This window comes from Schistocerca cancellata, chromosome 3 (genome assembly GCF_023864275.1).
Source record: "Schistocerca cancellata isolate TAMUIC-IGC-003103 chromosome 3, iqSchCanc2.1, whole genome shotgun sequence".
NCBI lineage: Eukaryota > Metazoa > Arthropoda > Insecta > Orthoptera > Acrididae > Schistocerca > Schistocerca cancellata.
This window is the reverse complement of record NC_064628.1, coordinates 608,932,732-608,956,727: the sequence shown is the minus strand read 5'-3', so window position 1 is coordinate 608,956,727 and position 23,996 is coordinate 608,932,732. Positions and strand designations below refer to the sequence as shown.

General features: G+C 39.5%; 1 protein-coding gene across 1 annotated transcript in view; it reads left to right on the top strand.

The window, feature by feature from the left end:
• Positions 1-12,583, top strand: part of LOC126175520 (teneurin-a) — a 192,612-nt gene extending 180,029 nt beyond the window's left edge. The window contains exons 31-33 of the mRNA XM_049922345.1: positions 5,521-5,778; positions 7,843-8,020; positions 8,122-12,583. Of these exons, the coding sequence (XP_049778302.1) occupies positions 5,521-5,778; positions 7,843-8,020; positions 8,122-9,365 (1,680 nt within the window). The 3' untranslated portion in view covers positions 9,366-12,583. The remainder of the gene's footprint in view (positions 1-5,520; positions 5,779-7,842; positions 8,021-8,121) is intronic.
• Positions 12,584-23,996: the final 11,413 nt, after the last annotated feature.

Genomic DNA, 23,996 nt, shown 5'->3' with positions numbered 1-23,996 from the left:
GTTGGTTGAATGGTGTTCCAAGAACATTGCCGTGTGTCACTTTCAGTACACAACTAACAGTGAGTATGACTGTGTTGTTCCCACTGGCCATTACAATATCAAAATGAAAGTTTTCTCCAATTTGCCAGACATCAGAAATGAATCTGTAACTAGGATCCAACGAGACTCGCTCCTCGGTAATATCACAAGGTTTATTGCATGCATATACATAGGTCACTGGTGACAGATGTGTTCTGAATCTTAATGAAGATACCAATGCGATTTCAATTAGCTTGCTACATCCTCATGGGTCTTCACCTTCATATGTATGCCCTGACAAACCTGACATATTAACTGTGGACAAGGACATTCTTATGAAGATTGATGTGAGAACAGCAACAGGGTAAACATATTTCCATTCACCAAAAGATGCACAGTGTTATATGTTGCTTCCCAGTGCTAAGGCATAGTAAGTTTAGATGACACATTTTCCATATTTGTTTCTGTAAAACTGAACCTGTTTACCATGCCTTCCAAGCATGTTTTCAACTGGATGGCTACATCATGTTTCACATCAGTGAAGGTCAGATGTCATAGAGTGTGGCCTTGCATATTATAAATGTTTGCTATTGGCCTATGGTCTGTACTAACCTACTGTGCTATATTATAACACCAGCTTTTTAACAATAAACATTGTTTTCAGAGTTTTGTTTCATATTGTAGGAGTCTGAATAATGAATTAATGCAGCGCATTGCTGCAGGGTAAACATATTTCCATTCACCAAAAGATGCACAGTGTTATATGTTGCTTCCCAGTGCTAAGGCATAGTAAGTTTAGATGACACATTTTCCATATTTGTTTCTGTAAAACTGAACCTGTTTACCATGCCTTCCAAGCATGTTTTCAACTGAGATGGCTACATCATGTTTCACATCAGTGAAGGTCAGATGTCATAGAGTGTGGCCTTGCATATTATAAATGTTTGCTATTGGCCTATGGTCTGTACTAACCTACTGTGCTATATTATAACACCAGCTTTTTAACAATAAACATTGTTTTCAGAGTTTTGTTTCATATTGTAGGAGTCTGAATAATGAATTAATGCAGCGCATTGCTGTACATATTAATTTATATCTCTTAATCCCATGTTCATCTCAACTTGATTTTTACTATGGTTTATAGTGTAACATGAAGAAGCAAATGTATTTATTCATTTATTTATTTATTTTGTTAAGTTTGAAAGGTGGCGTATTTTGAGGTATTCAAGGTTAAAGGTCAAGCTCACTGCCCTTCGTAGTGTAAATTTTTCAGATATTACAAATGGAATAGCTTGTTTCAAGACCTTTCCAAAATTACCTGGTTCACTGTCATATCTTTTTTAGAATTTCGAGTGGCCATTACTCTTGTCTTACTTGTGCCGAAATTCTCGAATTTGATATTTTTCATTCTCTTGTCATGTGCAACAAACACACCAAATTTTATGAAAATCGAAGAGGGTTGGGTTGGCATCTGTGTTGATTTGACATGGAATGACTCATTAATTTTATTGGGTATCCTTGAATTGGAAGGTACTTGTTTTGTCTTCCTCATGATCCTTTCGTACATGCCTTAAGATCTCTGTTGACGTGCTGTTGTGATGAGCAATCAAGTAGTCACCTAAGTTGATCAGTGCTTACGTGGATAAAGAATGTAACCTGTAAGGATGTTCTGGAAATTTTTCTCTCTGAGTTGTTGGAAGTACATCTAAAATGTGGCTTTGAGCTGAGACTGACAACTTGTTTTTCAAATTTAAGTCTGACATGCCTTTTAAAATCACTGTTTAATCACAGTTGTATCCAAAACAATCAGCCAGTTTGGTATGTTGAATGGTAACTACTTGCTTTGACAACAAGCTGACTGACTGGACCTCAAACTCGCAGCTTGAGGCTTTTATACATGCCACTGTTTCCTGATGCAAAATAAGGGACATGTGCCACTAATAATAAATTTCTAATTGTTGCTACTGCAGTTTGGGTTCCTTGGTATTTTCTGATCATCCCACTGATCTCTCACTGTAGTACACAATTTCAGAAAATGGAAACTCCAGGTTGGAATGTGAACATTGTACGGAATAGGTAGATTGCCACTAACTGTAAAGATAAAATGTTTATGAACTCAAAAAAGCCAAGTCATAAGCTTAAGTAAATGCAATCAACAATGTGAAATAGGAATCAACTTAATTTTTCAAGGAACTCCTCGACAGAATGGAAGGAGTGACCCACGAGGAAACTCTTCAGTTTTGATTTGAAGTCACATGGATTACTGCTAAGATTTTTGAATTGTGTGGTAGCCTATTGAAAATGGATGCAGCACACTTTTCTGCACAAGGGTTAAGGAAGTGTGATCCAGATGCAGATTGGATTTCTGCCTGATATTAACTGAATGAAAGCTGCTCATTTGTGGGAATAAGCTGATATTGTTAACAAGAAATGACAGTAATTAATATATATATATTGAGAGGCCAGTGTCAGAATAGCCTGAGTAGTGAACAGGGGTGAACAATTATTGCCTGAACTGCCTGTTTCTGAGTCAAAAATATCCTTTGAGAATGGAAAGATTTACCCCAAAATATTGTATGACATAAGCAAATGAAAATAAGCAAAGTAGACTTTTTCGTGTTGAATGATCACTTACTTCAGATACCATTCGAATAATAAAAATGGCAGTATTAAGTCTTTGAACAAGATCCTGAACATGGGCTTTCCACAACAGTTTACTATCCACCTGAACACCCCTGAAAATCCCCGTGAGGTGCATGGAAGCCATTTTGTCCCATAGTACCATTTATTGGAATTTCTTCCTGTTTCATTCGCGTATGGAGCATGAGAAGAATGATTGTTTGAATGCCTCTGTGCATGCAGTAATTATTCTAATCTTATCCTCACTATCCTATGTGAGTGATATGTATGGGGTTGTAGTATATTCCTAGAGTAGTTGTTTAAAGCCAGTTCTAGAAACTTTGTTAATAAGACTTTCTCCGTATAGTTTATGTCTATATTCAGGAGTGTTCCAGTTCATTTCCTTCGGTATCTCTGTGACATACTTGTGATCATTCACGTTGCCCTTCTCCGTATATGTTCAGTATCCCCTGTTAGTCCTGTTAGGCAATATACTAGGTCTGATCGCATGAGCGATTTGTAACCAGTCTCCTTTGTAGAGTGACCGCACTTCCTCAATATTCTACTGAAGTCTACCACCTGCTTTACCCGTGATCATTCCATTTCATATTCCTACAAAGTGTTAGACCCAGGTATTTGTATGAGTTGGCTGATTCCAACAGTGACTCATTGGTAATGTAGTCATAGGATACTGTGTTTTTTCGTTTTGTGAAGTGCAAAATTTTACATTTCTGAAACATTTAGAGCAAGATGGGAATTTGTGCACCACGTTGAAATCTTATCAAGATCTGAGTGAATATCTATGCAGCTTATTCAGATAGCACTGCATCATCTGCAAAAAGCCTGGTTTTACTATTAATATTGTCTGCAAGGTCATTAATATACAACATGAACAGCAATGGTCCCAACACATTTCCCTTGGGCACACCTGAAGTTACTTCTACATCTGATGATGTCTCTCCAGCCAAGATAACATGTTGTGTCCTCCCTACCAAAAAGTTCTCAATCCAGTTACAAATTTCACTTTATACTTTTGACAATAAGCATAGATGTGGTACTGACTTAAATGCTTTTTGGAAGTCGAGAAGCACAGCATCTACTTGGCTGCCTTGACACAAAGCTTGAAATATGTCGTGTGAGAAAAATGTGACTTGGGTTTCATAAGATCCATGTTTTTGAATCTATACTTTGTGGCATTGAGGAGGTCATTGAGTTCAAGATAGCTCATTATGTCTGAGCTCAGAATATGTTCTAAAGTTCTACAGCAAATTAATGTGTATGATATTGGGTGGTAGTTTTGTGGATCACTTCTGCTACTCTTCTTGTAGAGAGATATGACCTGTGCCTTTTTCCAAGAACTAGGTATGGATTTTTGTTCAAGGGATCTATGATAGATTACAGTTAGAAGAGGGTTAACTCAGCGACAAATTCAGTATAGAATCTGACAGGGATTCCGTCGAGGTCTGGAGCTTTGTTCAGTTTTAATGACTTAAGCTGTTGCCCAACACCACTGATGCTAATACTTATTTCATTCTTCTTTTCACTAGTGCAAGGATTAAATTGGGGCAATTCTCCTGGGTTTTCCTCTGTGAAGGAACATTTTTAAATGGAGTTAAGCATTTCAGCTTTTGCTTTGCTACCCTCAATTTTATTTTCTGCCCCAATCTTTAGGGACTGAACACTAAGTTTGGTGCCACTCACAGCCTTTACATACAACCAGAATTTCTGTGGGTTCTGTGAAAGATCACTTGACAGTACTCTGCTGCAGTAGTCATTGAAGGCATCACACATTGCTCTCTTGACAGCCAAACATGTTTCATTCAGTATCTCTCTGTCTATAGCCTGCTATTTTCTAGCATGAAGCCCTCTTTGCAACTCAGGTTCACTAAGTGTTTTATGTAGTGGAAAAATTCTGCAGCCTAACAGCCAAAAGAAGCATATTTATTCACTGGCAGAAATTACAGTGATGCAATTGTTTTGGAATAAGCTGCAGGTGGAAAATTCATGCCATATGGTATAAAAGTCAATCAGACATTAGCAATTATTTCCCATTTTTAAACTTTCCGGATTTGCTAATAGTCATATGTATTTGTTCTGTACATATATCTTTTGGTTCAGAGTATCTGGTCTCTCCCCCTCACTCCCTCAAGCTTTTTGCATTCTTGGTATTTGGAACTGGTACATAGAACTGATTAAAAAATGTCATAAATGTGTTAGAAAATGCCATAAATAGAATAAAAATTACAACAAATATCAGAATTGTACATTAACAAAGAAGATTAATTACTGTTCAAGTATTACTTATTCTAGTCATTAAATCGTAATATGATAACTGCGCATGAGTGTATGTTAAACATAATTATGCTTTAGATTAGATGCTCTCTCTCCCGGCATTTTTAAAAATTTATGTAGTCATTTATAATAATAATAATAATAATAATAATAATAATAATTACAATCTTAACTGTAATAATAATAATAATTATTATTATTATTATTACTGAGTCAAATACTTTTCAGAAGTCAAGAAGTATGCCATCTACTTGATTGCCTTGATCCAAAACTTGCTGTATGTCATGTGAGAAAAATTGTTATTATTATTATTATTATTATTATTATTATTATTATTAATTATTATTATGGTGAAGATTGTACTTCACACACTTCCTTTCTCAACATGTTCGAAAAAGTTGGCAACTGTTATCTTCTAGATAACTCTGTCCAAGTGATTCAATTTCTGAGTTTTCATGTTAAGTATGAACAAAATCTGGAATAGTTTCAACTTATTTCTGGGCATTTTATTTCCTCTGTGCAATAGTGTAATGAGATAGATGGCCCCCAGACATCACCCACTTTAAATGTTGCATTTTTGTACTGTTTCAGGTAAGCCAGATCTACAGCCCACGAGATGGCAAACTCATGTCTCTTGTATACGATGACCGTGGTCATCTGATATTTGCTCAAGTGCACAGGCACAAATATTATATTGCAACAGACCAGTGTGGAACTCCTGTTATGGTTTTCAATCAGTATGGAGAAGGCATAAGGGAAATTATGCGTTCACCTTATGGCCATATTGTATATGATTCAAATCCATATCTTTATCTGCCAGTAGACTTCTGTGGTGGACTTCTAGACCAGGTAAAATAATTTAGAATGTTAATCTAGCAATGCAGTATCACAGTAAATAACTTTCTCAACATTTAGTACTGCAGTTCATTATTATAAATTTTTGTTTCGTCAAGTGTTTGGTGTTTTAATTATTATTTCAGCCAGAGGAATAGGAAGCTCTAGCTTTTCAAGTGGCCTGACAGAAATATCAACAGTTTTACATGAATACTTAAAATGTTAACAAAGAGTGTAGACGTCTAGAATAAGAAAAAGACAGATTGCTACTTCCCACACATAGAGGTGGTGTTGGATCACCGACAGGCACAGTAAGAAAGAATATTAGAAATATTTCATCTTTTTGACAGATTCTTCTTCAGAAGTAGAAAACCACACATATTCACACAAGCACAACTCACACACACATCATCTCTGGATGCTAAGGCTTGACTTTGACTGTGTCCAATATGTTTAGCAATCTAGCTAGGGAGTTTGATTTTATTTTCCTTTCCATTCCTTAAATGTTAAATGTTTGTATAGATTAAAATTGCAAAGCAAAAGTTACTACTTAACTACTTGTAAAAGCTGCAGATTTATTGATATAAGGTTCAACTATCGTTTCTACAACACACCTGTTTGTATGGCTATTATCTGCAAGTATCTACATCCACGTCTCTACTCTGCAAGCCATGTTATGGTGTGTGTGGCTACTTTGTGTATATTAATATTCAGTTTATAAATTCAAGAGAAAGACGTTTGAATTTACAAAATGAATATCATTTGTATATATGTTGTTTTGTATCATGATGGGGAGATACAATCCTAGATTGCTGCAAAACCCAGCAAGTAATAAATTAATATCCACTCTTCTATGTGCAGTTGATGTATCTAATGTCCAAAAGGATATGACCATTGGCTTTCAGGCCAAGAGTGGAAGCATTTCTGTGAACGCTAAGTTTGTAAACTGTTTGTGTGCCACCATGGTTTAAGTATACCACGCATGGCAAACTGGCGCATTCCAAAACTGATGCTGAGGCAATTATGTTGCACCATGGGCCATAAATGACCAGGGTGAATGATGGCTGTGAAGATGTGTATGGGTAGATAGATGTGCAACTGCAGATGATTCACATTGTATGCTCCATCGGAGCAATGGCCTTTGGAATGAACAGCATGAAACATCTGACGGCAAACATCCTCCAACAATCATTGGGGCAGTCCAGGCCAGAGGAGAGAGTGTTCTGGGAGATGTTTTTGTGGCATTCTCTGGGTGATCTCATCATTCTGGAAGGCACAGTCAATCACTAGAAGTACACATCTCTCCTTGGGGAGATTCATAGCGTTCTGTAGGTCCTATTCTTACTCTCCAAGGAAGAATCATGGTCAATCATTATGCAGTAATTTTAGCTGGTCAAGTTCATTTTATGGCACAGATGATATTTCATAACAAAGATACCTTCTTCCACAATGATGATTCATAATTGAAACTGCTAGGTTTGTTCAGTCATAATTCGTCAAACATGTGGATTAACATCAACATGTCACTTGGCCTTCTGAGGCACTTGACGTGAATGTTATTGTTGAGCATCTGGGCTTGATTTTAACAGGGAATCTTGTGTACATTTCTTTCCCTGCCATTTATGATAGAACATTGACATCATAACTCAACGCCTCTATCTGGTACACCACTGTGTGATCGAGGGGCTCCGGGTTTTATTCCCAGCCAAGTCGGAAATTTTCTTCACCTTGGGGGCTGCTTATTCATCTCATATTCACCACAAATAAATGCAATTTGCCAAAGTGGCATAAAATAGCAAGGCTTGCACCAGGCACTCAGACAAACCCAGATGGAGTCTTAAAGACATTTCTTGATGGAACTGTGTGGTACAGTGAATGATAAACCGCACAGAAATTTTTGAGAACCAGTTCACACACACTCATCCATCGGATGATGAGATGCGGCATTGTTATTGGCTAACCTGGTCAAATGCCATATTAAACTGATGGCAGTGATATTTTAACAGAGATTTTCAAGAAAATGAAGAAATTCAAAGCTTATTAAAATACAAAAACTACATTTAGTTGTCTGTTTTTCAGGTAACTTCCCTTGTTCACATGCCAAATGGAAAGGTCTATGATCCATTGATTGGACAGTGGATGTCGCCAATGTGGGAAGGAGTATTGGACAGAGTAGCTACACCAACACACTTGCATCTATATCGCTTTAATGGAAATGATCCAATTAATGTAAGAAGGAATCCACAGCATCTAACAGGTTTGTAATGTATAATAATTGATTGATATAATAGTAACGTGAAGTGGTCAGATTATTTGCTGGATTTGGAATTAATTGTAACACTCTTCTTGTCTTTTCAGACCATGAAAGTTGGCTTTCACTCCTTGGATATGATCTGAAAAGCTTGGCTCCTCAACTTTACCCTGCAAGCCTGCCAGGTGGAGGTCTGTTGTCAACTGTTGGGTTTGGTGGTTCACTTGGACCTTTTCCTGGAGATCCTACCAAAGGAATGTTGTCTGCTGCAATGCCTCAACTTATGCTCTCACAGTCCTCAATTCAGCTCAAACAGAATGGAGTACTTCCAGCATTTGGTGTGGCATCTGGTTTCCTAGCACACCTATCAGAACGGCAGTTGGGTGATGCTTCAACTTTGTCATCCCCACCTCGATCTGCAATGAAGAGAGATACTTGGCCACCTGGGAACTTCCCTGCCACAAATCCAGCATCAGTGTTTCCATTCAGGCGTTTGGGTGCAGCATCAGAACCACCATTTGGCCGCGGTATACTTGTATCAAGAACACAAGAAGGATATGCTGTTATTAGTAGTGTTCCTGGAGCAAATGCAATATACAAGGATGTATTTACATCTGTCTTCAATCAGTCATACCTGTTACCATTTACCTTCTTGGTGCACAATGCACAACAGGATGCATTCTTTTTTGTGAAAGAGGAAACATGGAGAGCCAATGAAGATCGGGGTCAACTAAAGCGCCTAGGTGGTCAAGTGAACATAACTTATCATGAGAAGGAAGCAGGGATTTTAGAGAGTAGTGGGGGGACTGGTAAAATTGGTGACCTGAAAATACATGGATTAAGTGCTGTAGTAAATTTACGGTATGGAACAACACCAGAGAAAGAGAAACAAAGGTTGCTACATCATGCGAAAGGACAGGCAGTCCGGAAGGCTTGGCACAGAGAGAGGGAAGCATTACGGAACAACTTTGTAGGAACAGTGGACTGGTCAGCAGCTGAAGTAGAAGAGATTATTAAGGTAGGATATGCCTCAAATTATGATGGTGAATATTTCCATGATGTCCAACGTTACCCTGAACTTGCAGAGGATCCATTCAATATACGTTTCATTAAAAAGAGTTCATCTAGTGGAAACGAGTCAAATAAACGAAGAAGGAAAAAGAGAAGCCTGGGGCAGAGACTTTTCTCAAGATATGTCAAAATATCATCAAACACTGGTAATACGCATCACAAAAGGGAAAGCCCTGTGGATATCCTAGGTGCACTGTACAGCTCTGAGTCACATCAGAAAAGCTGCCTCAATAAAAAGCACTGGTGGCTTCAGTGGACTCAGCACAATTCCTTGTGCTGAAACAGTGGTCAGATTTTTTAAAATGAATGATACATTCATTTCTCCTAATGATTTGCTTACATGACACATTGTGTGTATTCTACACCTGACAACAGACAGTTTTTAATGAGATACAGGAACTAAGAAATATTCTTTAGACATGCTTTGGTACTCACGGTAAAATATGTTTCAGCTGAACTGATATGAGCATGCACAAAAAAGAATGGATAGTGTTTAGCACTTAAATACAGAGCCAAAGACTGAAAGAAGACCATAATAGTGGGGACTTCGTTCGTCAGAAAAAACTGACTTGCTAGACTTCTAAAAAATACAACAAAGTGCTAAAGAGTAGTTTCAGAAGATATAACATTTGATACCGTTTAATGTTTACATTGTGTAAGTCTGTGTTACTTTTATATTAAAAACTAAAATAAAATGTTAAGTGTGCCAACTATTCTACATGTGATGTAGTAAGTTAAAGAGTGATATATTGCCACTGAACATGTGTTTAACAGATGCATCCAGACCAAGTGATAAGCGATTACGCAAACTTTTATAATGCTTCTTCAAGATTGTCCATACACAAAGAATAAAAGTGGTATTATTTTCTACCAAATGTGTTAGCTATTTCAAAGATGCCAAAATAGTCATGAATATATCATAAACATCTTTTATGGTGCGCAGATTTTTAGTGCGTTCACTGTGGAAAACTACATTTTTTAACAAACCGGATCTTTAAAATTATGTACATATATTTATAAAAACAAACAGTTTTAAAGTGTCGAACTGCAAACAATTCCGTGAAAGTTTCGAGGATGAATAAATCTAATGTGCGAGCTCTGTGCAATGTTGTGAAGTGACTAATGCTGTTATTTTTATGTTTGGTATATCCGACCGAAAATATAAAGATGTGTATATTAACATATAAAAAAGTTAAATGTGTCCATTAAAGGAAATGTGTAGCTATGTATACACGCATCATGTGTTACCAATATTTATATATTTTTTATTACGTGGTGGAAGTGTTGTGCAAAGAGTAAAATGTGTAAATTGAAATACTCGTTTCTGCTAAAATGTTTAATGTTATGCTCGTATGTGAAAATGTAATTATGTATCAGTTGTATACAGTATTTTACTTTAAGTTTTGCATTATTAGAATAATTTATGTACAGTATGTTATTTTTGCCACATGTGGTTGAAAAGACTCTAGAGGGGAAAACCAAGCAGAATACCAAAAATCTAAGTAGTGCACAATTTATTTAAATATATTTTGTATTGTATGTATGCGAATACATTACTCATTGCATTTATTTCCATAAGGTGATCAGATTTCTATACTGTCATAGGGCTGTTGGAACATATGCTGTAGCAAGAACATTTAAATGTATATGATGTGACAATAATTGTGTGATCACTATTAAAGATCTTATTATAATGATACTTTCTCATTGCTTGACTTTGGATAACTTCTGAATGTTATATGTTAAAGTATTGCAATTAAATGTATAGATATTGTAAACAATGTTCAGCATTTTGTGTGACATATGTTTCCAGTGTTTGTAATATGTGGTTACGTGGTTTCCATTTACTCTAGTTCATACATTGTAGAGCAAAAAATAAGATGTACTGTAGGCTTATGACACTTTGTTTGTTCCTGTCAAGATGTCTGGTCACCTTAATATGTACACCTATTAAATTTGAAAACAGGGTCCAGGAAGAAAAGTTCATCAGTGCTGTTAAGATGATTAGCAAATCCATGTATCAGCATCAGGATGTATATTTATATACACTAACAATGATGTTGAAACTTTTACTTACTAGTGAGTAGTCAGTTAAAGTGTAAATAATATATGTTTTGCTATAACGTCCCTTTTGAAAATAAATCAAAATACTTAAGTGGTGTGTAACTGCTGTATACAGATATTTTTGTCAGTGTTTGCTGTACAGTTTTAATTCTTGATTTTTATCAATTATGTTAATATGTGTTGAAAAATGTATCAATGTCAGTGTTGCTCAGCTAGAAATGGAATATTAAAAATTGTATGCAAATTATCTGAGTCATCATAGTCTTTGGCCAGAAGTTGCACAATATCAGTAGGGCAAAGTAATGCAGGGATGTGTATACCATTGTTAGATCGATTCTTTTTTTAACTAAAACTAATGATTTCATCAAGTAAATATTTATTTTGTGTAACTGTTTCTGAGAACTTTAACTGGTCAAGGGAATCTGGTAGTCAAAATCTGGAATTAAAATCCAAATTATTGACCACAACTTGAAAACAGCAAGTGACTCACATGTCTCTTGTTTAGTTGTTACATTTAACTAATATGTGCATCATTTAAACAATTTTATTTTCCTTAAGTTTTGACTGGTCTACTTCCAGAAATTCACATGTAGGGATAATTTTTTAAAAACATCATTGTTACACACCAGCTCTTCTACACTGTTCTAATTTTTCAGATGTTATCTAAGTTAACTTAGTAACAACTAAGACTTTGATGATCATGTATATATGTAAGTGTATTGTGTTATTAAGTTGTGGACCCTATGCTGAGTATAACTTGTGTGAACGCATGTTGTATGAATGTATGATCACAAAACTGCATTGTTTCAATTCTCCCCAAGAAAAGAGCTTATAAATTTAAAACTGCTTGAAAAATGCTTCCTCTGCTTTTACAGTTTCAATTTACAACAGAAATAGAATGTGAAATGTGGATGAATACCTCTGCCTTAAGTAATCTATGATGAGAAACTAACAAAAGTGGACAATTTTTTAAATTTAACTTCTGTGAAGTATGTAACTATTATTACTAGGATGATTAGTACTACTAGTACTAATACTTGAAAGTAATGACACTGTGTCATTATTTGCAGAATATGCTTCTTTTGTTAAAATTTTGTTGAATGATAGCAGTCCAAGTGGAGACAGAAATGACAGAATTACCAGAATTCTGATCATTCATTAATTTCACTGTCAGTACATTTCACAAATATAAAAAAAGTTCAGTGTTTGCTTGCCAGATGTGCTACAGAAAAAAAGAAATGCGTATCATACAGTTCTGAATGCATAATGACATTCTTCAGAGAAATGCTAAGGAGGTTCATTTCTACTGAATCTTTTTAGATATTTTTTTGTAATATTGGATGAAACTGGATATGTGTTTAATACTTTCAGAGTACAATATTGTTTGTAATGTATTTATTGCTGTAATTTTATTTGGTATGATGCTACTTGAAATAAATGTGTATTGAAATAATATTTGAAAGAAAATATTAAAGAGTAATACTTTTTATGGTGATGAATGCATTACATTCAGAATTGACAGCTCCTGCAGCCAAACTTAGGTGAAATGTTTTGAGCAAAGCCAGGTGATCACAAAAACTGTGGCAAGAATGTATGGAAGCTGAAGATATCTGTATAAGAGCCAGATACTTATGAACTGAGGAGGAGTTTAAGTAGAAGTAATGTTCAAATTCTACCCCTCTACATTTATGTCAATATGCCAGTTATGAACATTTCTGCTGAGAGCAAAAGGCCTAGAGTCAGTACCTTCATTTGCATGTCAGCATTCTACAAATCACCATGAGCATTAAGAATTCGTGCAGAGCATTTCTAGGGAATTTGCACGTATCTGAAAAGGAAAGTTTCCACTCACCGTATAGTGGAGATGCGGAGTTGCAGATAGGCACAACAAAAGACTGTCACAATATAAGCTTTCGGCCAACAAAGCCTTTGTCGAAAATGTGTGTGTGTGTTTTTGTGTGGTCTATTTTCGACAAAGGCTGCCTTGTTGGCTGGAAACTTATATTGTGACAGTCTTTTTGTTCTACCTATCTGGGACTCGGCATCTTCTCTATATGGTGAGTGGCAACTTTCCTTTTCGTAATATTGTTACATTCCATCGTGGATTTTCCATTGTTTGATTTAAGTATCTATTTAAGCAGATATGTGGTGGTTTTCAGCAAATGGACTAATAACGTTTGTAGAATGTATTAGACAGAAGAAATACAAGCCAGAAAATTGTCACCACAGGGCCATAACACCAGACTCTTAATAAGGCTACAGTGTATCCTTTCATAGCCAGTTTTTACTTCTGTTCTGAGCTGGGGGTTTGTAATCAACACACAAAATTATTCGCACACATTCCGTGCCCATCTGTGGAGACATCTTCATACATAAAATAGTGTCGGTTGCTGTCAGTTACTAATGTTTTATATTTGAAGATGTCTCCTTCAGAGGAGGACAAAACATTAGTGAATTATTTTATGCATCGACCATGAGCTCACAGTCTCATTGACAGAAGACATCATATTCATGTCACCAAGAAAAAATAAATGGGGTACAAGATACACAGATTTGACTTAAATGCCATATCTTCATATTTAAACAGCAGATAGTCCAGGATGGAATACCTAACAACAATATTATGAAAAGCGTAGATTGCTCCTCACTACACAGAGGAAGCATTGAGTTGTAGACGAGCACAATGAAAAAACTATTAAACATTCAAGCTTTTGGCCAAGAGACGTTCTTTGGAAACAGAAAGCACACACACAAACACAAGTCTTTCTCTCTCACACCCGCACATGGCCCCTGTCTCCAGCAGCTGTGGACTGGAACCACTTCTTTCCATCTGTGTACCTGGAGAGTTACTTGCTGTAGCAGAATAGTTTGTTTCGTTGTACTTTCAGCCACTCATTCTCCTGTTGATATACAACTTTTTACTTGGCAATGATGTAATAAAAGGGCTATTCATAAATTAACATCCAGTTGGCTGTTAAAAAAAGAAAGGAAATTGATGCATTTTTATATACAGTGTGTTGACATTACTTCTCCACATAGTTGCCACCCAATCCAAATACTCTCATACTGTGACACCAGCTTCTTTATCCCTTCATCAAAATAGTGTGTTGCCCAGTTCTACCGTCAGCTGTTGACCACATACTTGAGCTTAACGTTAGTCATGAAATACTGAGATGAAAGTTACATGGTGCCAAGTCCAGACTATAGGGAGGGTGATGGAAAATCTCCCAGCCAAAATAGTTGGTCTCCTTTATTTGACTCACAGTTTGGGATATGGATTGTCAGGAAGGAGAATGATTCCTTTGGTGATCATCGAGTGCTGTTTGTTTTAGGTTGCCCTTCACAGAATTTCATAAGAGCCACAACAAACCTATAGTGCCACAATATTGTCATGCGTTACTCTCATGAAATCTGTTGTCCAGTTTCTTTATGATCTCAAGAAAATGTAACCATCATTTTGTAGTGTGACAGTATCTGCTTCAATTTTTTGGCATCATTGAGAGAATGAGTGCGCATCCTCTGTTTTGATTGTTCCTTAGTTTCATAGCTCATGTTCTACTTGTATGTACTGTCCCCAGTCGTGATTCTTTTCAGAAATTCCTCCCCATATTCACAATAACGCTGAAGAAATGCCAAGGCTGAATTCATTCTTTTAGTTTTTCGAACATCAGTTAGATATTTTGGTACACACTATACACAAAAATATGGTAATCTAGCACTCTGTGAACATGTTAAAGAGGGTTGTCCTTGAAAGCTGCCGGCCGAAGTGGCCGTGCGGTTCTAGGCACTGCAGTCTGGAACCGCGAGACCGCTACGATCGCAGGTTCGAATTCTGCCTCGGGCATGGATGTGTGTGATGTCCTTAGGTTAGTTAGGTTTAACTAGTTCTAAGTTCTAGGGGACTAATGACCTCAGAAATTGAGTCCCATAGTGCTCAGAGCCAACCTTGAAAGCTGCAGCACATCTTAAGAAAGTTTGGAAATTGTAAACAGACTTCTTGCACACGATTTTGCCAAATTTTGCACAACTTGATCAGTCACAGGCGACTGTAACGGTCATAATGCACATCTGTATGACCAACAACACCATCACTCATAACCTCACCCATATACATATGACAAGCTGATAATGTATATCAGCAGTATTAACTCCTACTTCAGGGAAGCAAATGAAATAATGTATCCCACAACTGACAAATCCATTTCAATTTCTCATTGCTTACACACTCGTTCTTTACCTGAAAATGTTCGTGATAGTATTGTATCTCTTAATAAATAAAAAGAGAAGTCCTGTTGTTCTTTTCGAATGTTCGCATGACATCACTTCACATATTTAAAGTTTGATTCCCATAGCTAAAGACCAGGCACTCATTATAGATCAAAATTATTTATGCAGGTTTCTTTGTACTCACATTTGATGGATAACTTTATATTCCGCCAAAAGGATGGGAATCATGAATTAATTGGCACACAAAGTAATTTTTCCTTTAGTAGCTCAACAAACTGTCTACAAAGCACAACAGAATGTTGATAATTGTTCGTTGAGGTAGAGTGGCATGTTTACAAATGTTACTTGTTAAGTCTGTCATCGATTCCAAGAGTCACTGCTCATATCTTCGAATAATCCTGAGGCACACAGTGTAGAGAATACTGAAATCCCGGAGCAAGTTACATGCTGACCAAGACTTAACTTCAAGAAAAACTACACTGAAGAGCCAAAGAAACTGGCACACTTGCCTAATATCGTGTAGAGCCCACGTGGACACACAGAAATGCAACACAACATGGCATGGACTCGACTAACGTCTGAAGTAGTGCTGGAGGAAATTGGCACTATGAATCCTGCAGAGCTGTCCATAAATAAGAGTACGTAGAGGTGGAGATCTCTTCTGAATGGCACGTTGCAAGGCATCCCAGATATGCTCAATAACGTTCGTGTCTGTGGAGTTTAGTGGCCAGCGGGCGTGTTTGAACTCAGAAGAGTTTTCCTGGAGCCACTCTGTAGCAGTTCTGGGTGTGTGGTGTGTCGCATTGTCCTGCTGGATTTGTCTAAGTCTGTCAGAATGCACAATGGACATGAAAGGATGCAGGTGATCAGACAGGATGCTTACATACATGTCACCTGTCGTATCTAGATGTATCAGGGGTCCCATATCACTCCAACTTCTCACGCCCCACACCATTACAGAGCTTCCATGAGCTTGAACAGTAATATGCTGACATGCAGGATCTATGGATTCATGAGGTTGTCACCATACCTGTACACGTCAATCCGCTCAATACAATTAAACAAGACTTGTCCAACCAGGCAACATGTTTCCAGTCATCAAAAGTCCAATGTCGGTGTTGACAGGCACAGGCGAAGCATAAAGCTTTGTGTTGTAAAGTCATCAAGGGTACACAGTTGGTCTCTGGCTCCAAAAGCCTGTATCGATGGTATTTCATTGAATGGTTCGCACACTGAACTTGTTGATGGCCCAGCACTGAAATCTACAGAAATTTGTGGCAGGGTTGCACTTCCATCACTTTGAACAATTCTCTTCAGTCATTGTTGGTCCTGTTCTTACAGGACCTTTTTCCAGCCACAGTGATATCGGGGATTTGGTGTTTCACCGGTTCCTGATATACGGAGTACATTTGTTAAATGGATATATGAGAAAATCACCACTTCATCGCTACCTTGGAGATACTGTGTCTCACAGCTTGTGTGCTGATTATAACACCACATTCAAACTCACTTATATCTTGATAACAATACCAGAGAAGGAAAGTTGCTACTCACCATATCTTGATAATCTACCATTGCAGCAGCAGTAACCAATGTAACAAATGTCTTATATAGATGTTGCCAACCACAGCACCATATTCTGCCTGTTTACATATCTCTGAATTCGAATACGTATGCCTATACCACTTTCTTTGGCACTTCAGTGTAAAAGCGTAACTGCAGAATTGTGCGTATTTTGTTCTTATGTAGACGTATGCTAGACTATTATATGATTTTGGTTATTACGTTTGGTTATTTGAAGTTTCTCTAGATCAGATTACTCCTTTCTAAATAGGTGTAATGATTACTGTCAGACATTGTTTGATCAAATTACCAACAGGGTTGCCACAAGTTTCCCTAAGTGAAATTCCCTGATATTTCCCTGATTTCCAGACAAGTTCTAGTATTTTTCCCAGACAAATTTGGAGACTTATTGACTGATTAATTCAGAGGGTTTATGGGGCCAAATGGCAAAGTCATCAGCCTCGCGATTCCAAAGTTACTTACAGGAGAAAGAGGGTCCATTAAAAGTGGATGGATCCAGTCAAGGGAGTCAAACACACAGTAAAAGCTGAAACCAAATCTAAAAATTGGAAGAAAGAGTGATCTTTCCACGGGGGAGTGGTCATGGGGTCCTAAACTCAGAAAAAAAGAGAGGCCCCAGCCTCAACCACCCTGCCCCTGCTCCAAGATTGAAGCAAAACCTTGTATCTGGAAATAACCATTTTCATCGAGGAAACTGAAGACCAGTTCAACCACCTGTGAATTGTCTGCTATTATTAAAATTAAGGAATACTATACTTAGCAGGAAGAGCCAAACGAATGGGACATTCCACCGATATCTGGGATACCATCAGTCTGACTCCACAACCATATTGTGGGAGTGGTTCATTACTCAGGGTGAAACAATGGGTGAGCCTGATATGACCAATGCTAAGACGGCCTAAAGCAGTGGTCTCCTTCCAAGAGGAGCAGAAGGAAGAGCACCAAAGTGCAGTAGTCTCCTTGATAACGTGGAGTTTATTACCAAGAGCAGTAGCGCACCAGATGTCATTCCACTTTTGGGCAAAGAGAGATTTGACATAGATCTGCATATCCATAGCTGGAGTTAAGAAAGGGAATGGAGGGTAAGTATCAGCTTCTCTAGCCAAACAGACAGCCAGTTCATTCCTTGGGATGCACACATGACTTGGGATCCAGATAAAGAAAACAGCAGGCACCACAGCCAAGGAAGGAGAGAAGGTAACAGATAGCAGAGACCAAAGGATGACAAGGGTAGCAGGCTGCTCATTGAGTCAGTACATATTACAACACTGGGGAGGAAGGCCTGAGTAATAAAACTGAGGGTTCTGGTTACAGATAGCAGCTCTGCTGTGAACACACTACATGATTCACGCAATAAATTGTGTTCTAAGCCAGTAGGAGATGTGAGAGTGTATCCCACTTCATCTATCATCTTACAACTATGAGTGTAGAAGATGATGGCAAAGATAGAATGTACAAGACACTGGAAGACCATAGGGGTTACAGAGAGGCCTTAGGACCAGGAATAGGACAGTCCTAATCCGTGGTCTAGGCACCATCCAAGGGGGCTGTGAGAGGAAATAAGTAGGGCGCATTTTAGTGAGTGGAGATGGAGATCCCGTTAGAGGGAAGTGAGATGCATTCCAACTGGCAATCCCACATGTGGGCAATGATTAGGAGGGAGATGTCCCTCGCTTGTAAAGAGGACAGGGATGGTCAGGGAATGCGAATGACGACTGCATAAAAAACCAGGAGTTGGCTTCAATGTAGACGGGGTACATAAAGTCCAGGAACACTTTCTATTATTTATTCCACAAGAACCAAACATTGTTCAGATATCACACATATGTCATTTTGAGGAGAAAGCTTGAAAGTTTTTTTCATGTATACTGCCACAGAGTAGTTTGGTAATTTGCCGATAGTCAGTGCTAGTCACAAACACAGCGAGTTCAGGTGCGGAGCGAGCTTTCTGTGTGTTGGAGTTCAACAAAAACAAGTATGCTACAGCTGTTCAGTGGATGTTTGGAACCAAGTAAAGTAAGAAGCCACCAACAAGGAAGGCCATTTACCACTGCCACAACAAAATCGTTAAGACAGGTTGCTTGTGCCCAGCGAAAAGAAGCAGACGTCCCAGTGTGAGTGAAGTGAATGTGGTGCGCGTACAAGAGACATTCATAAGGAGTCCAAAGAAATTCGTGCATTGTGCAGCCCATGAACTTGAAATGGCTCCAATGACAGTGTGGAAAGTCCTGCTACAGAAGTTGGGGTTCTACCCCATTTTCGTTGTGAAGTTTGTGGGTACCTGAACATGTAGCTGCCGCATCGATGGATCGGCCGTGCTACAGAAGGAGACAGCTGTTTCATGAAATGGACTCCCAATCACCAGAACTCACTCAGTGTTACTTTTTTCTGTGGGGACACATTAAAGATCTGGCGTATGTACTGCCTCTAACACGAGATGTAGCAGAGCTCCGGGAGAGAATACGGGAAGTGACTGCCACAGTCGACAATGCCATGCTGGAATGGGTATGGCAAGAATTTGATTACCGTGTTGACATCTGCCAGGTTACTCATCACTCATGGCTTGCATATCGAATGTTTGTAAAAAAAAAAAAAAAAAAAAAAAAAAAACTAAAAAGAAAGCTTTCAGAGTTTCTCTTCAAAATACAATATGTATGACATCTGCACAACGTTTAGTTCTTGTGCAATAAATAATTGAAAGTATGCCCAGACTTTGAGGAGTCTGTCAACGGGACTATTGTGAAAGGCACCAATACCCAGACGCACTCCACAATGGTGAATAGGACCAAGTATTTTCAGAGTGGAAGGAGCCGCTAAGACATAAATCTGACTTCCATATTCTAGTCTGGACAAGACCAGAGCATACAGTAAAGATGGAGAAGGGTAGCATGAATTGCGCCCCAAGATGTGTAGGCCAGGAGATGGAGAGCATTAAGCTTCCACATGCATGTAGTCTTCAGGTGGCAAATGTGTGGTAACTACGTCAGCTTTTTATCAAAAATAAGGCCCAAGAAATGGGACTGTGCTGCAGCATTGAGGAGCTGCATAACCCCCATTTTGGAAGGAGAAAATTGGAAGCCATGAGAGATGGCCCTTGCAGAGGTTTGTCGGATGGCACCTTGGAAGTGGCACTCAGTACATATTACCAAGTGGGAGCCGCACCAAGTCCAAAAATCGTCGAACTACAATGCCAGGGTAACCTGAGGGCCAACAGAGGTTACAAGCCCATTGATGGCTCTGAGGAAGAGTGTGACACATAATACATAACCCTGTGGAATACCGTTCTCCTCAAACTGAGGGGTGCTGACTGAAGTGCCAACTCAAACCCGAATAAAAACTTGCAAATAAAAGTCAGACGGGGGCTGTGAAAGGCCCAGTCATGGAGTGTAAATAAAATGTGATGGCACCAAGCCATGTTGTATGCCTTATTAGGTCAAAGAACACCACAACAAGGCGCCAACAGTTAGTAAAAGCCTGTCAGATTGCAGTTTCCAATCTAAGTAAATGGTCAGTTGGAGACTGTCCTTCCCAGAAGCCACACCGATACAGGGGCGAAAGGCCCTGAGATTCGAATACCCAACATAATTGGAAGCTAACCATCCCCTCAAGCAATTTATAAAGTACATTCATCAGGCTAATTGTGTGGTAGCTGTCAAGAGATATTGGGCTCTTCCCAGGCTCAAGGACGGGGATAATTATACTGTCTTGCCATTGTGAGGGGAAGGCACCCATCAGCCAAATGCAGTTGAAGACCCTGAGTAGATAGTGCCCCTGTGTAATGTCCAAGCATTGGTTCGTCTGGTTCTGGATGGAATCTGGGCCTGGGGCCATGTAATGTGAGAAGGTAGGAGCCTGCAAGAATTCCCATTCAGTGAAGGGTTCATTATAGGGTTCAGCTTGGTAAGGGTTGAAACAGAGGGGGGTCTGTTCAATTCTGTGTTTGTGCTGGAGAAAGATAGCAGGATAGGAAGAGGATACCGGTGCTGTCGCAAATTGTGTCATGATGTGTTCAGAAAGGACCAATGGGTCAGTAGACAGAGCATCTTGGAGGATAAGTCCCTGGACAGTTGACTGTCACTGGCAGCCCAGGAGGTTGCAAAGCTTAGACCAAACTTGTGATGAAGAGCCATACATCTCCAGGGAGGAAACATAGTGCTCCCAGTATTCGTTTTTACTCCACTTAATAAGGTAACGAGCCTTGGCATGAAGATGCTTAAAAGGAAGGAGGTTGGTCTGTGAAGGATGTCGTTTCAATCACTGCAGCACCCATCAGTTGTACAGTGACTGCTTCATCCTTGGTCCATCATGGTACTGTTCGACAAAGAGGGTGGCCTGTGGATAGGGGGACAGCAGTGTCAGCAGCATGAAGAATAGTGGTAGAGACGCCTTGCACAACCGGATCAATGCAGTTCAAGAGAGAGGTGTTGAAGTGCACAGCAGATATATATAAATGCCAACTGGCCCTCTGGAATGCCCAACGTGATGGTCTGTCTATCTGGTGGCAGCAGGGTAATGACAGAATCACCAGAAAGTGGTCACTGTCACAAAGATGACAACGGGAAGCCCAATGTAGGCAAGCCACAAGAGCAAGGGAGGAGACTGTGAGATCAATAGCAGTAAAGGTTCCATGAGCAGCACTGATGTTTGTAGGGGAACAGTCATTGAGGAGACTCAAATCAAAGTATGTAGTAAGCTGGTCGAGTAGAAGACCCCTATCCGATGAAGTGGCACTCCACCACAGGGTGTGGTGTGCATTGAAGTCCCCAAGGAGGAGATACAGGGGTTGGAGTTTCTGTATTAAGGTAGACAGTTCAAAATAAGGAAATGGCCTTCCTGGAGGGAGGTAGACGTTGCAGAAGGTGATTTCCAGAGTCATCTGCACTCTAACCGGCATTGCTTCCAGGTTGGTATGAAGGGGGATCCAGTCACTAATGACATCTGTACAAACCAATGTGCAGACTCCTCCAGACGCTATCCTGGAGCTGGCACAGTTCCAACAGAATGCCCTATAACATGAAATGTTGGAGAGTCGTCATCACGAAAGTGCATTTCTTGAAGAGCAAGACAGAATGAAGAGTAGGAGGAAACAAGGTGTTGTATTTCTGGGAGGTGATGACAATATCCGTTGCAACTCCACTGTATTATGGTGTGGAGAGAATCCAAGTGAGACGTAAAGAAGCGGAGGGGAGATCATGTCACTTGGTCAGTGATTGTCACCAACAAGGATGGGGTGAAATCCATAAAAACTGGATCCTGATTCAAGATAAGGTGGAGGTGGAAGAGGGCAACCACAGTCACTACAGATGGAAGTGGCAATGCATCGCCAGGACATGTGGTCAAACTTGAAGCAATGGAAACAACACATGGGAGATGGAATGTATGGTATCATGTTGCATCTGTACACCATTACCTTGACCTTCTTGGGTAAGGTATCCCCTTCAAATGCCATGATGAAAGCATCATTGTTTATATGATAGAGCTTAGGGCCTTCGTGGACTTGGTGAACAAACTGAATGCCATGCTGTTCCAGATTAGCTGTAAGTTCATCATCGACCTGGAGGAGAAGGTCCCTTTGGAAAATTACATCCTATGTCATATTGAGTGGCTTGTGAGGAGCGATAGTCATGGGGATGTCTCCTAAATAGTCACAGGCACAGAGGGAGGCTGACTGGCAGAAGTTGTCTTTATAAGGACAGAGCCAGTTCTCATCTTCCTTAATGACTCAACTTCACTGAACGTGTCCTCAATATGAACCCTGTGTTGTCAGGGGGCTCAGCGAGATGAGTAGATAATAGCCCCACCACATGGACTGGCTACTGAGCTGGTCACCTAGCAAAGAGACCAAAGGGCGAGGGCGGTGACGGGGAAGCAGAGGGGGTGAGGGAGAGGGAGAGGGAAAGGGAGATGGGGAGGGGTGAGGGAGAGGGGGGAGGTGGGAGGGGAAAGGGACAGGAACCCACTCTAAAGACCTCAGGGAGGGAGTTCTTCCTCATCTGGCTCACACTAGAGATTTCAAGTTTGGAGATGGAGATCAAATCCCTGAGAGGGATAAAAAAAAGAAAAGCCAAAAAGGAGGAGGATAAGCAACCAACCAAAACCTTGAGATGCAGCAAAGTCATGAGGACAGCCGGGGTGACATAAAGAAGAACACCAACAGCAGGAAAGAAAGGAGCAAAGGGAAAGGAAGGCAAGGGTAGAGGAGAAGAAGAAGGCAGGGGGAGGTAAAGCAGCCCGGGAAAGGCTGCAATAGCTCAAGGACCACCCCATGAAACATGGACCTTGCCGTTGGTGGGGAGGCTTGCATGCCTCAGTGATTCAGATAGACTTACCATAGGTGCAACCACAACAAAGGGGTATCTGTTGAGAGGCCAGACAAACGTGTGGTTCCTGAAAAGGGGCACCAGCCTTTTCAGTAGTTGCAGGGCAACAGTCTGGATGGTTGACTGATCTGGCCTTATAACACTAACCAAAACACCTTTCTGTGCTGGTACTGTGAACGACTGAAAGCAAGGGGAAACTGCAGCCATAATTTTTACTGAGGGCAGGCAATATGGCGTCCGGCACAGTTGTTTATAGTGAGAAAGTGAACAAAAGTTATAGTTGTGTGGTGAAAAACGGAACATACGTAAATTATAACAGTGAAATAGTGAAGCTAAATGAACGTGTATCAAGCCTGCAATTAATTGTAGATGTACTAAGGCGGGACATTGCGCATTTAGAAAATGAAAATGCTGAACTGAAAAAGGCGCGTAATATCCCGATCGCCAAAGCAAGTAAAACACGGAACTGGGAGCACAGGACTAGCATGATCACGGAAGAAAGAAGCGAAAAGGTGATAAATACAACGAATGGAACGAACTGCGGCAATACAAGCAGTTTCAGTGTCCTACCTACAATAAACGAGTGCTCTGAAGTGGATATAGGCCTAAAGGCAGAAACAACAAGGCAACATATGTTTACTAGGCCAAAAAGGGTTGTTGTTGTTGTGGTCTTCAGTCCTGAGACTGGTTTGATGCAGCTCTCCATGCTACTCTAT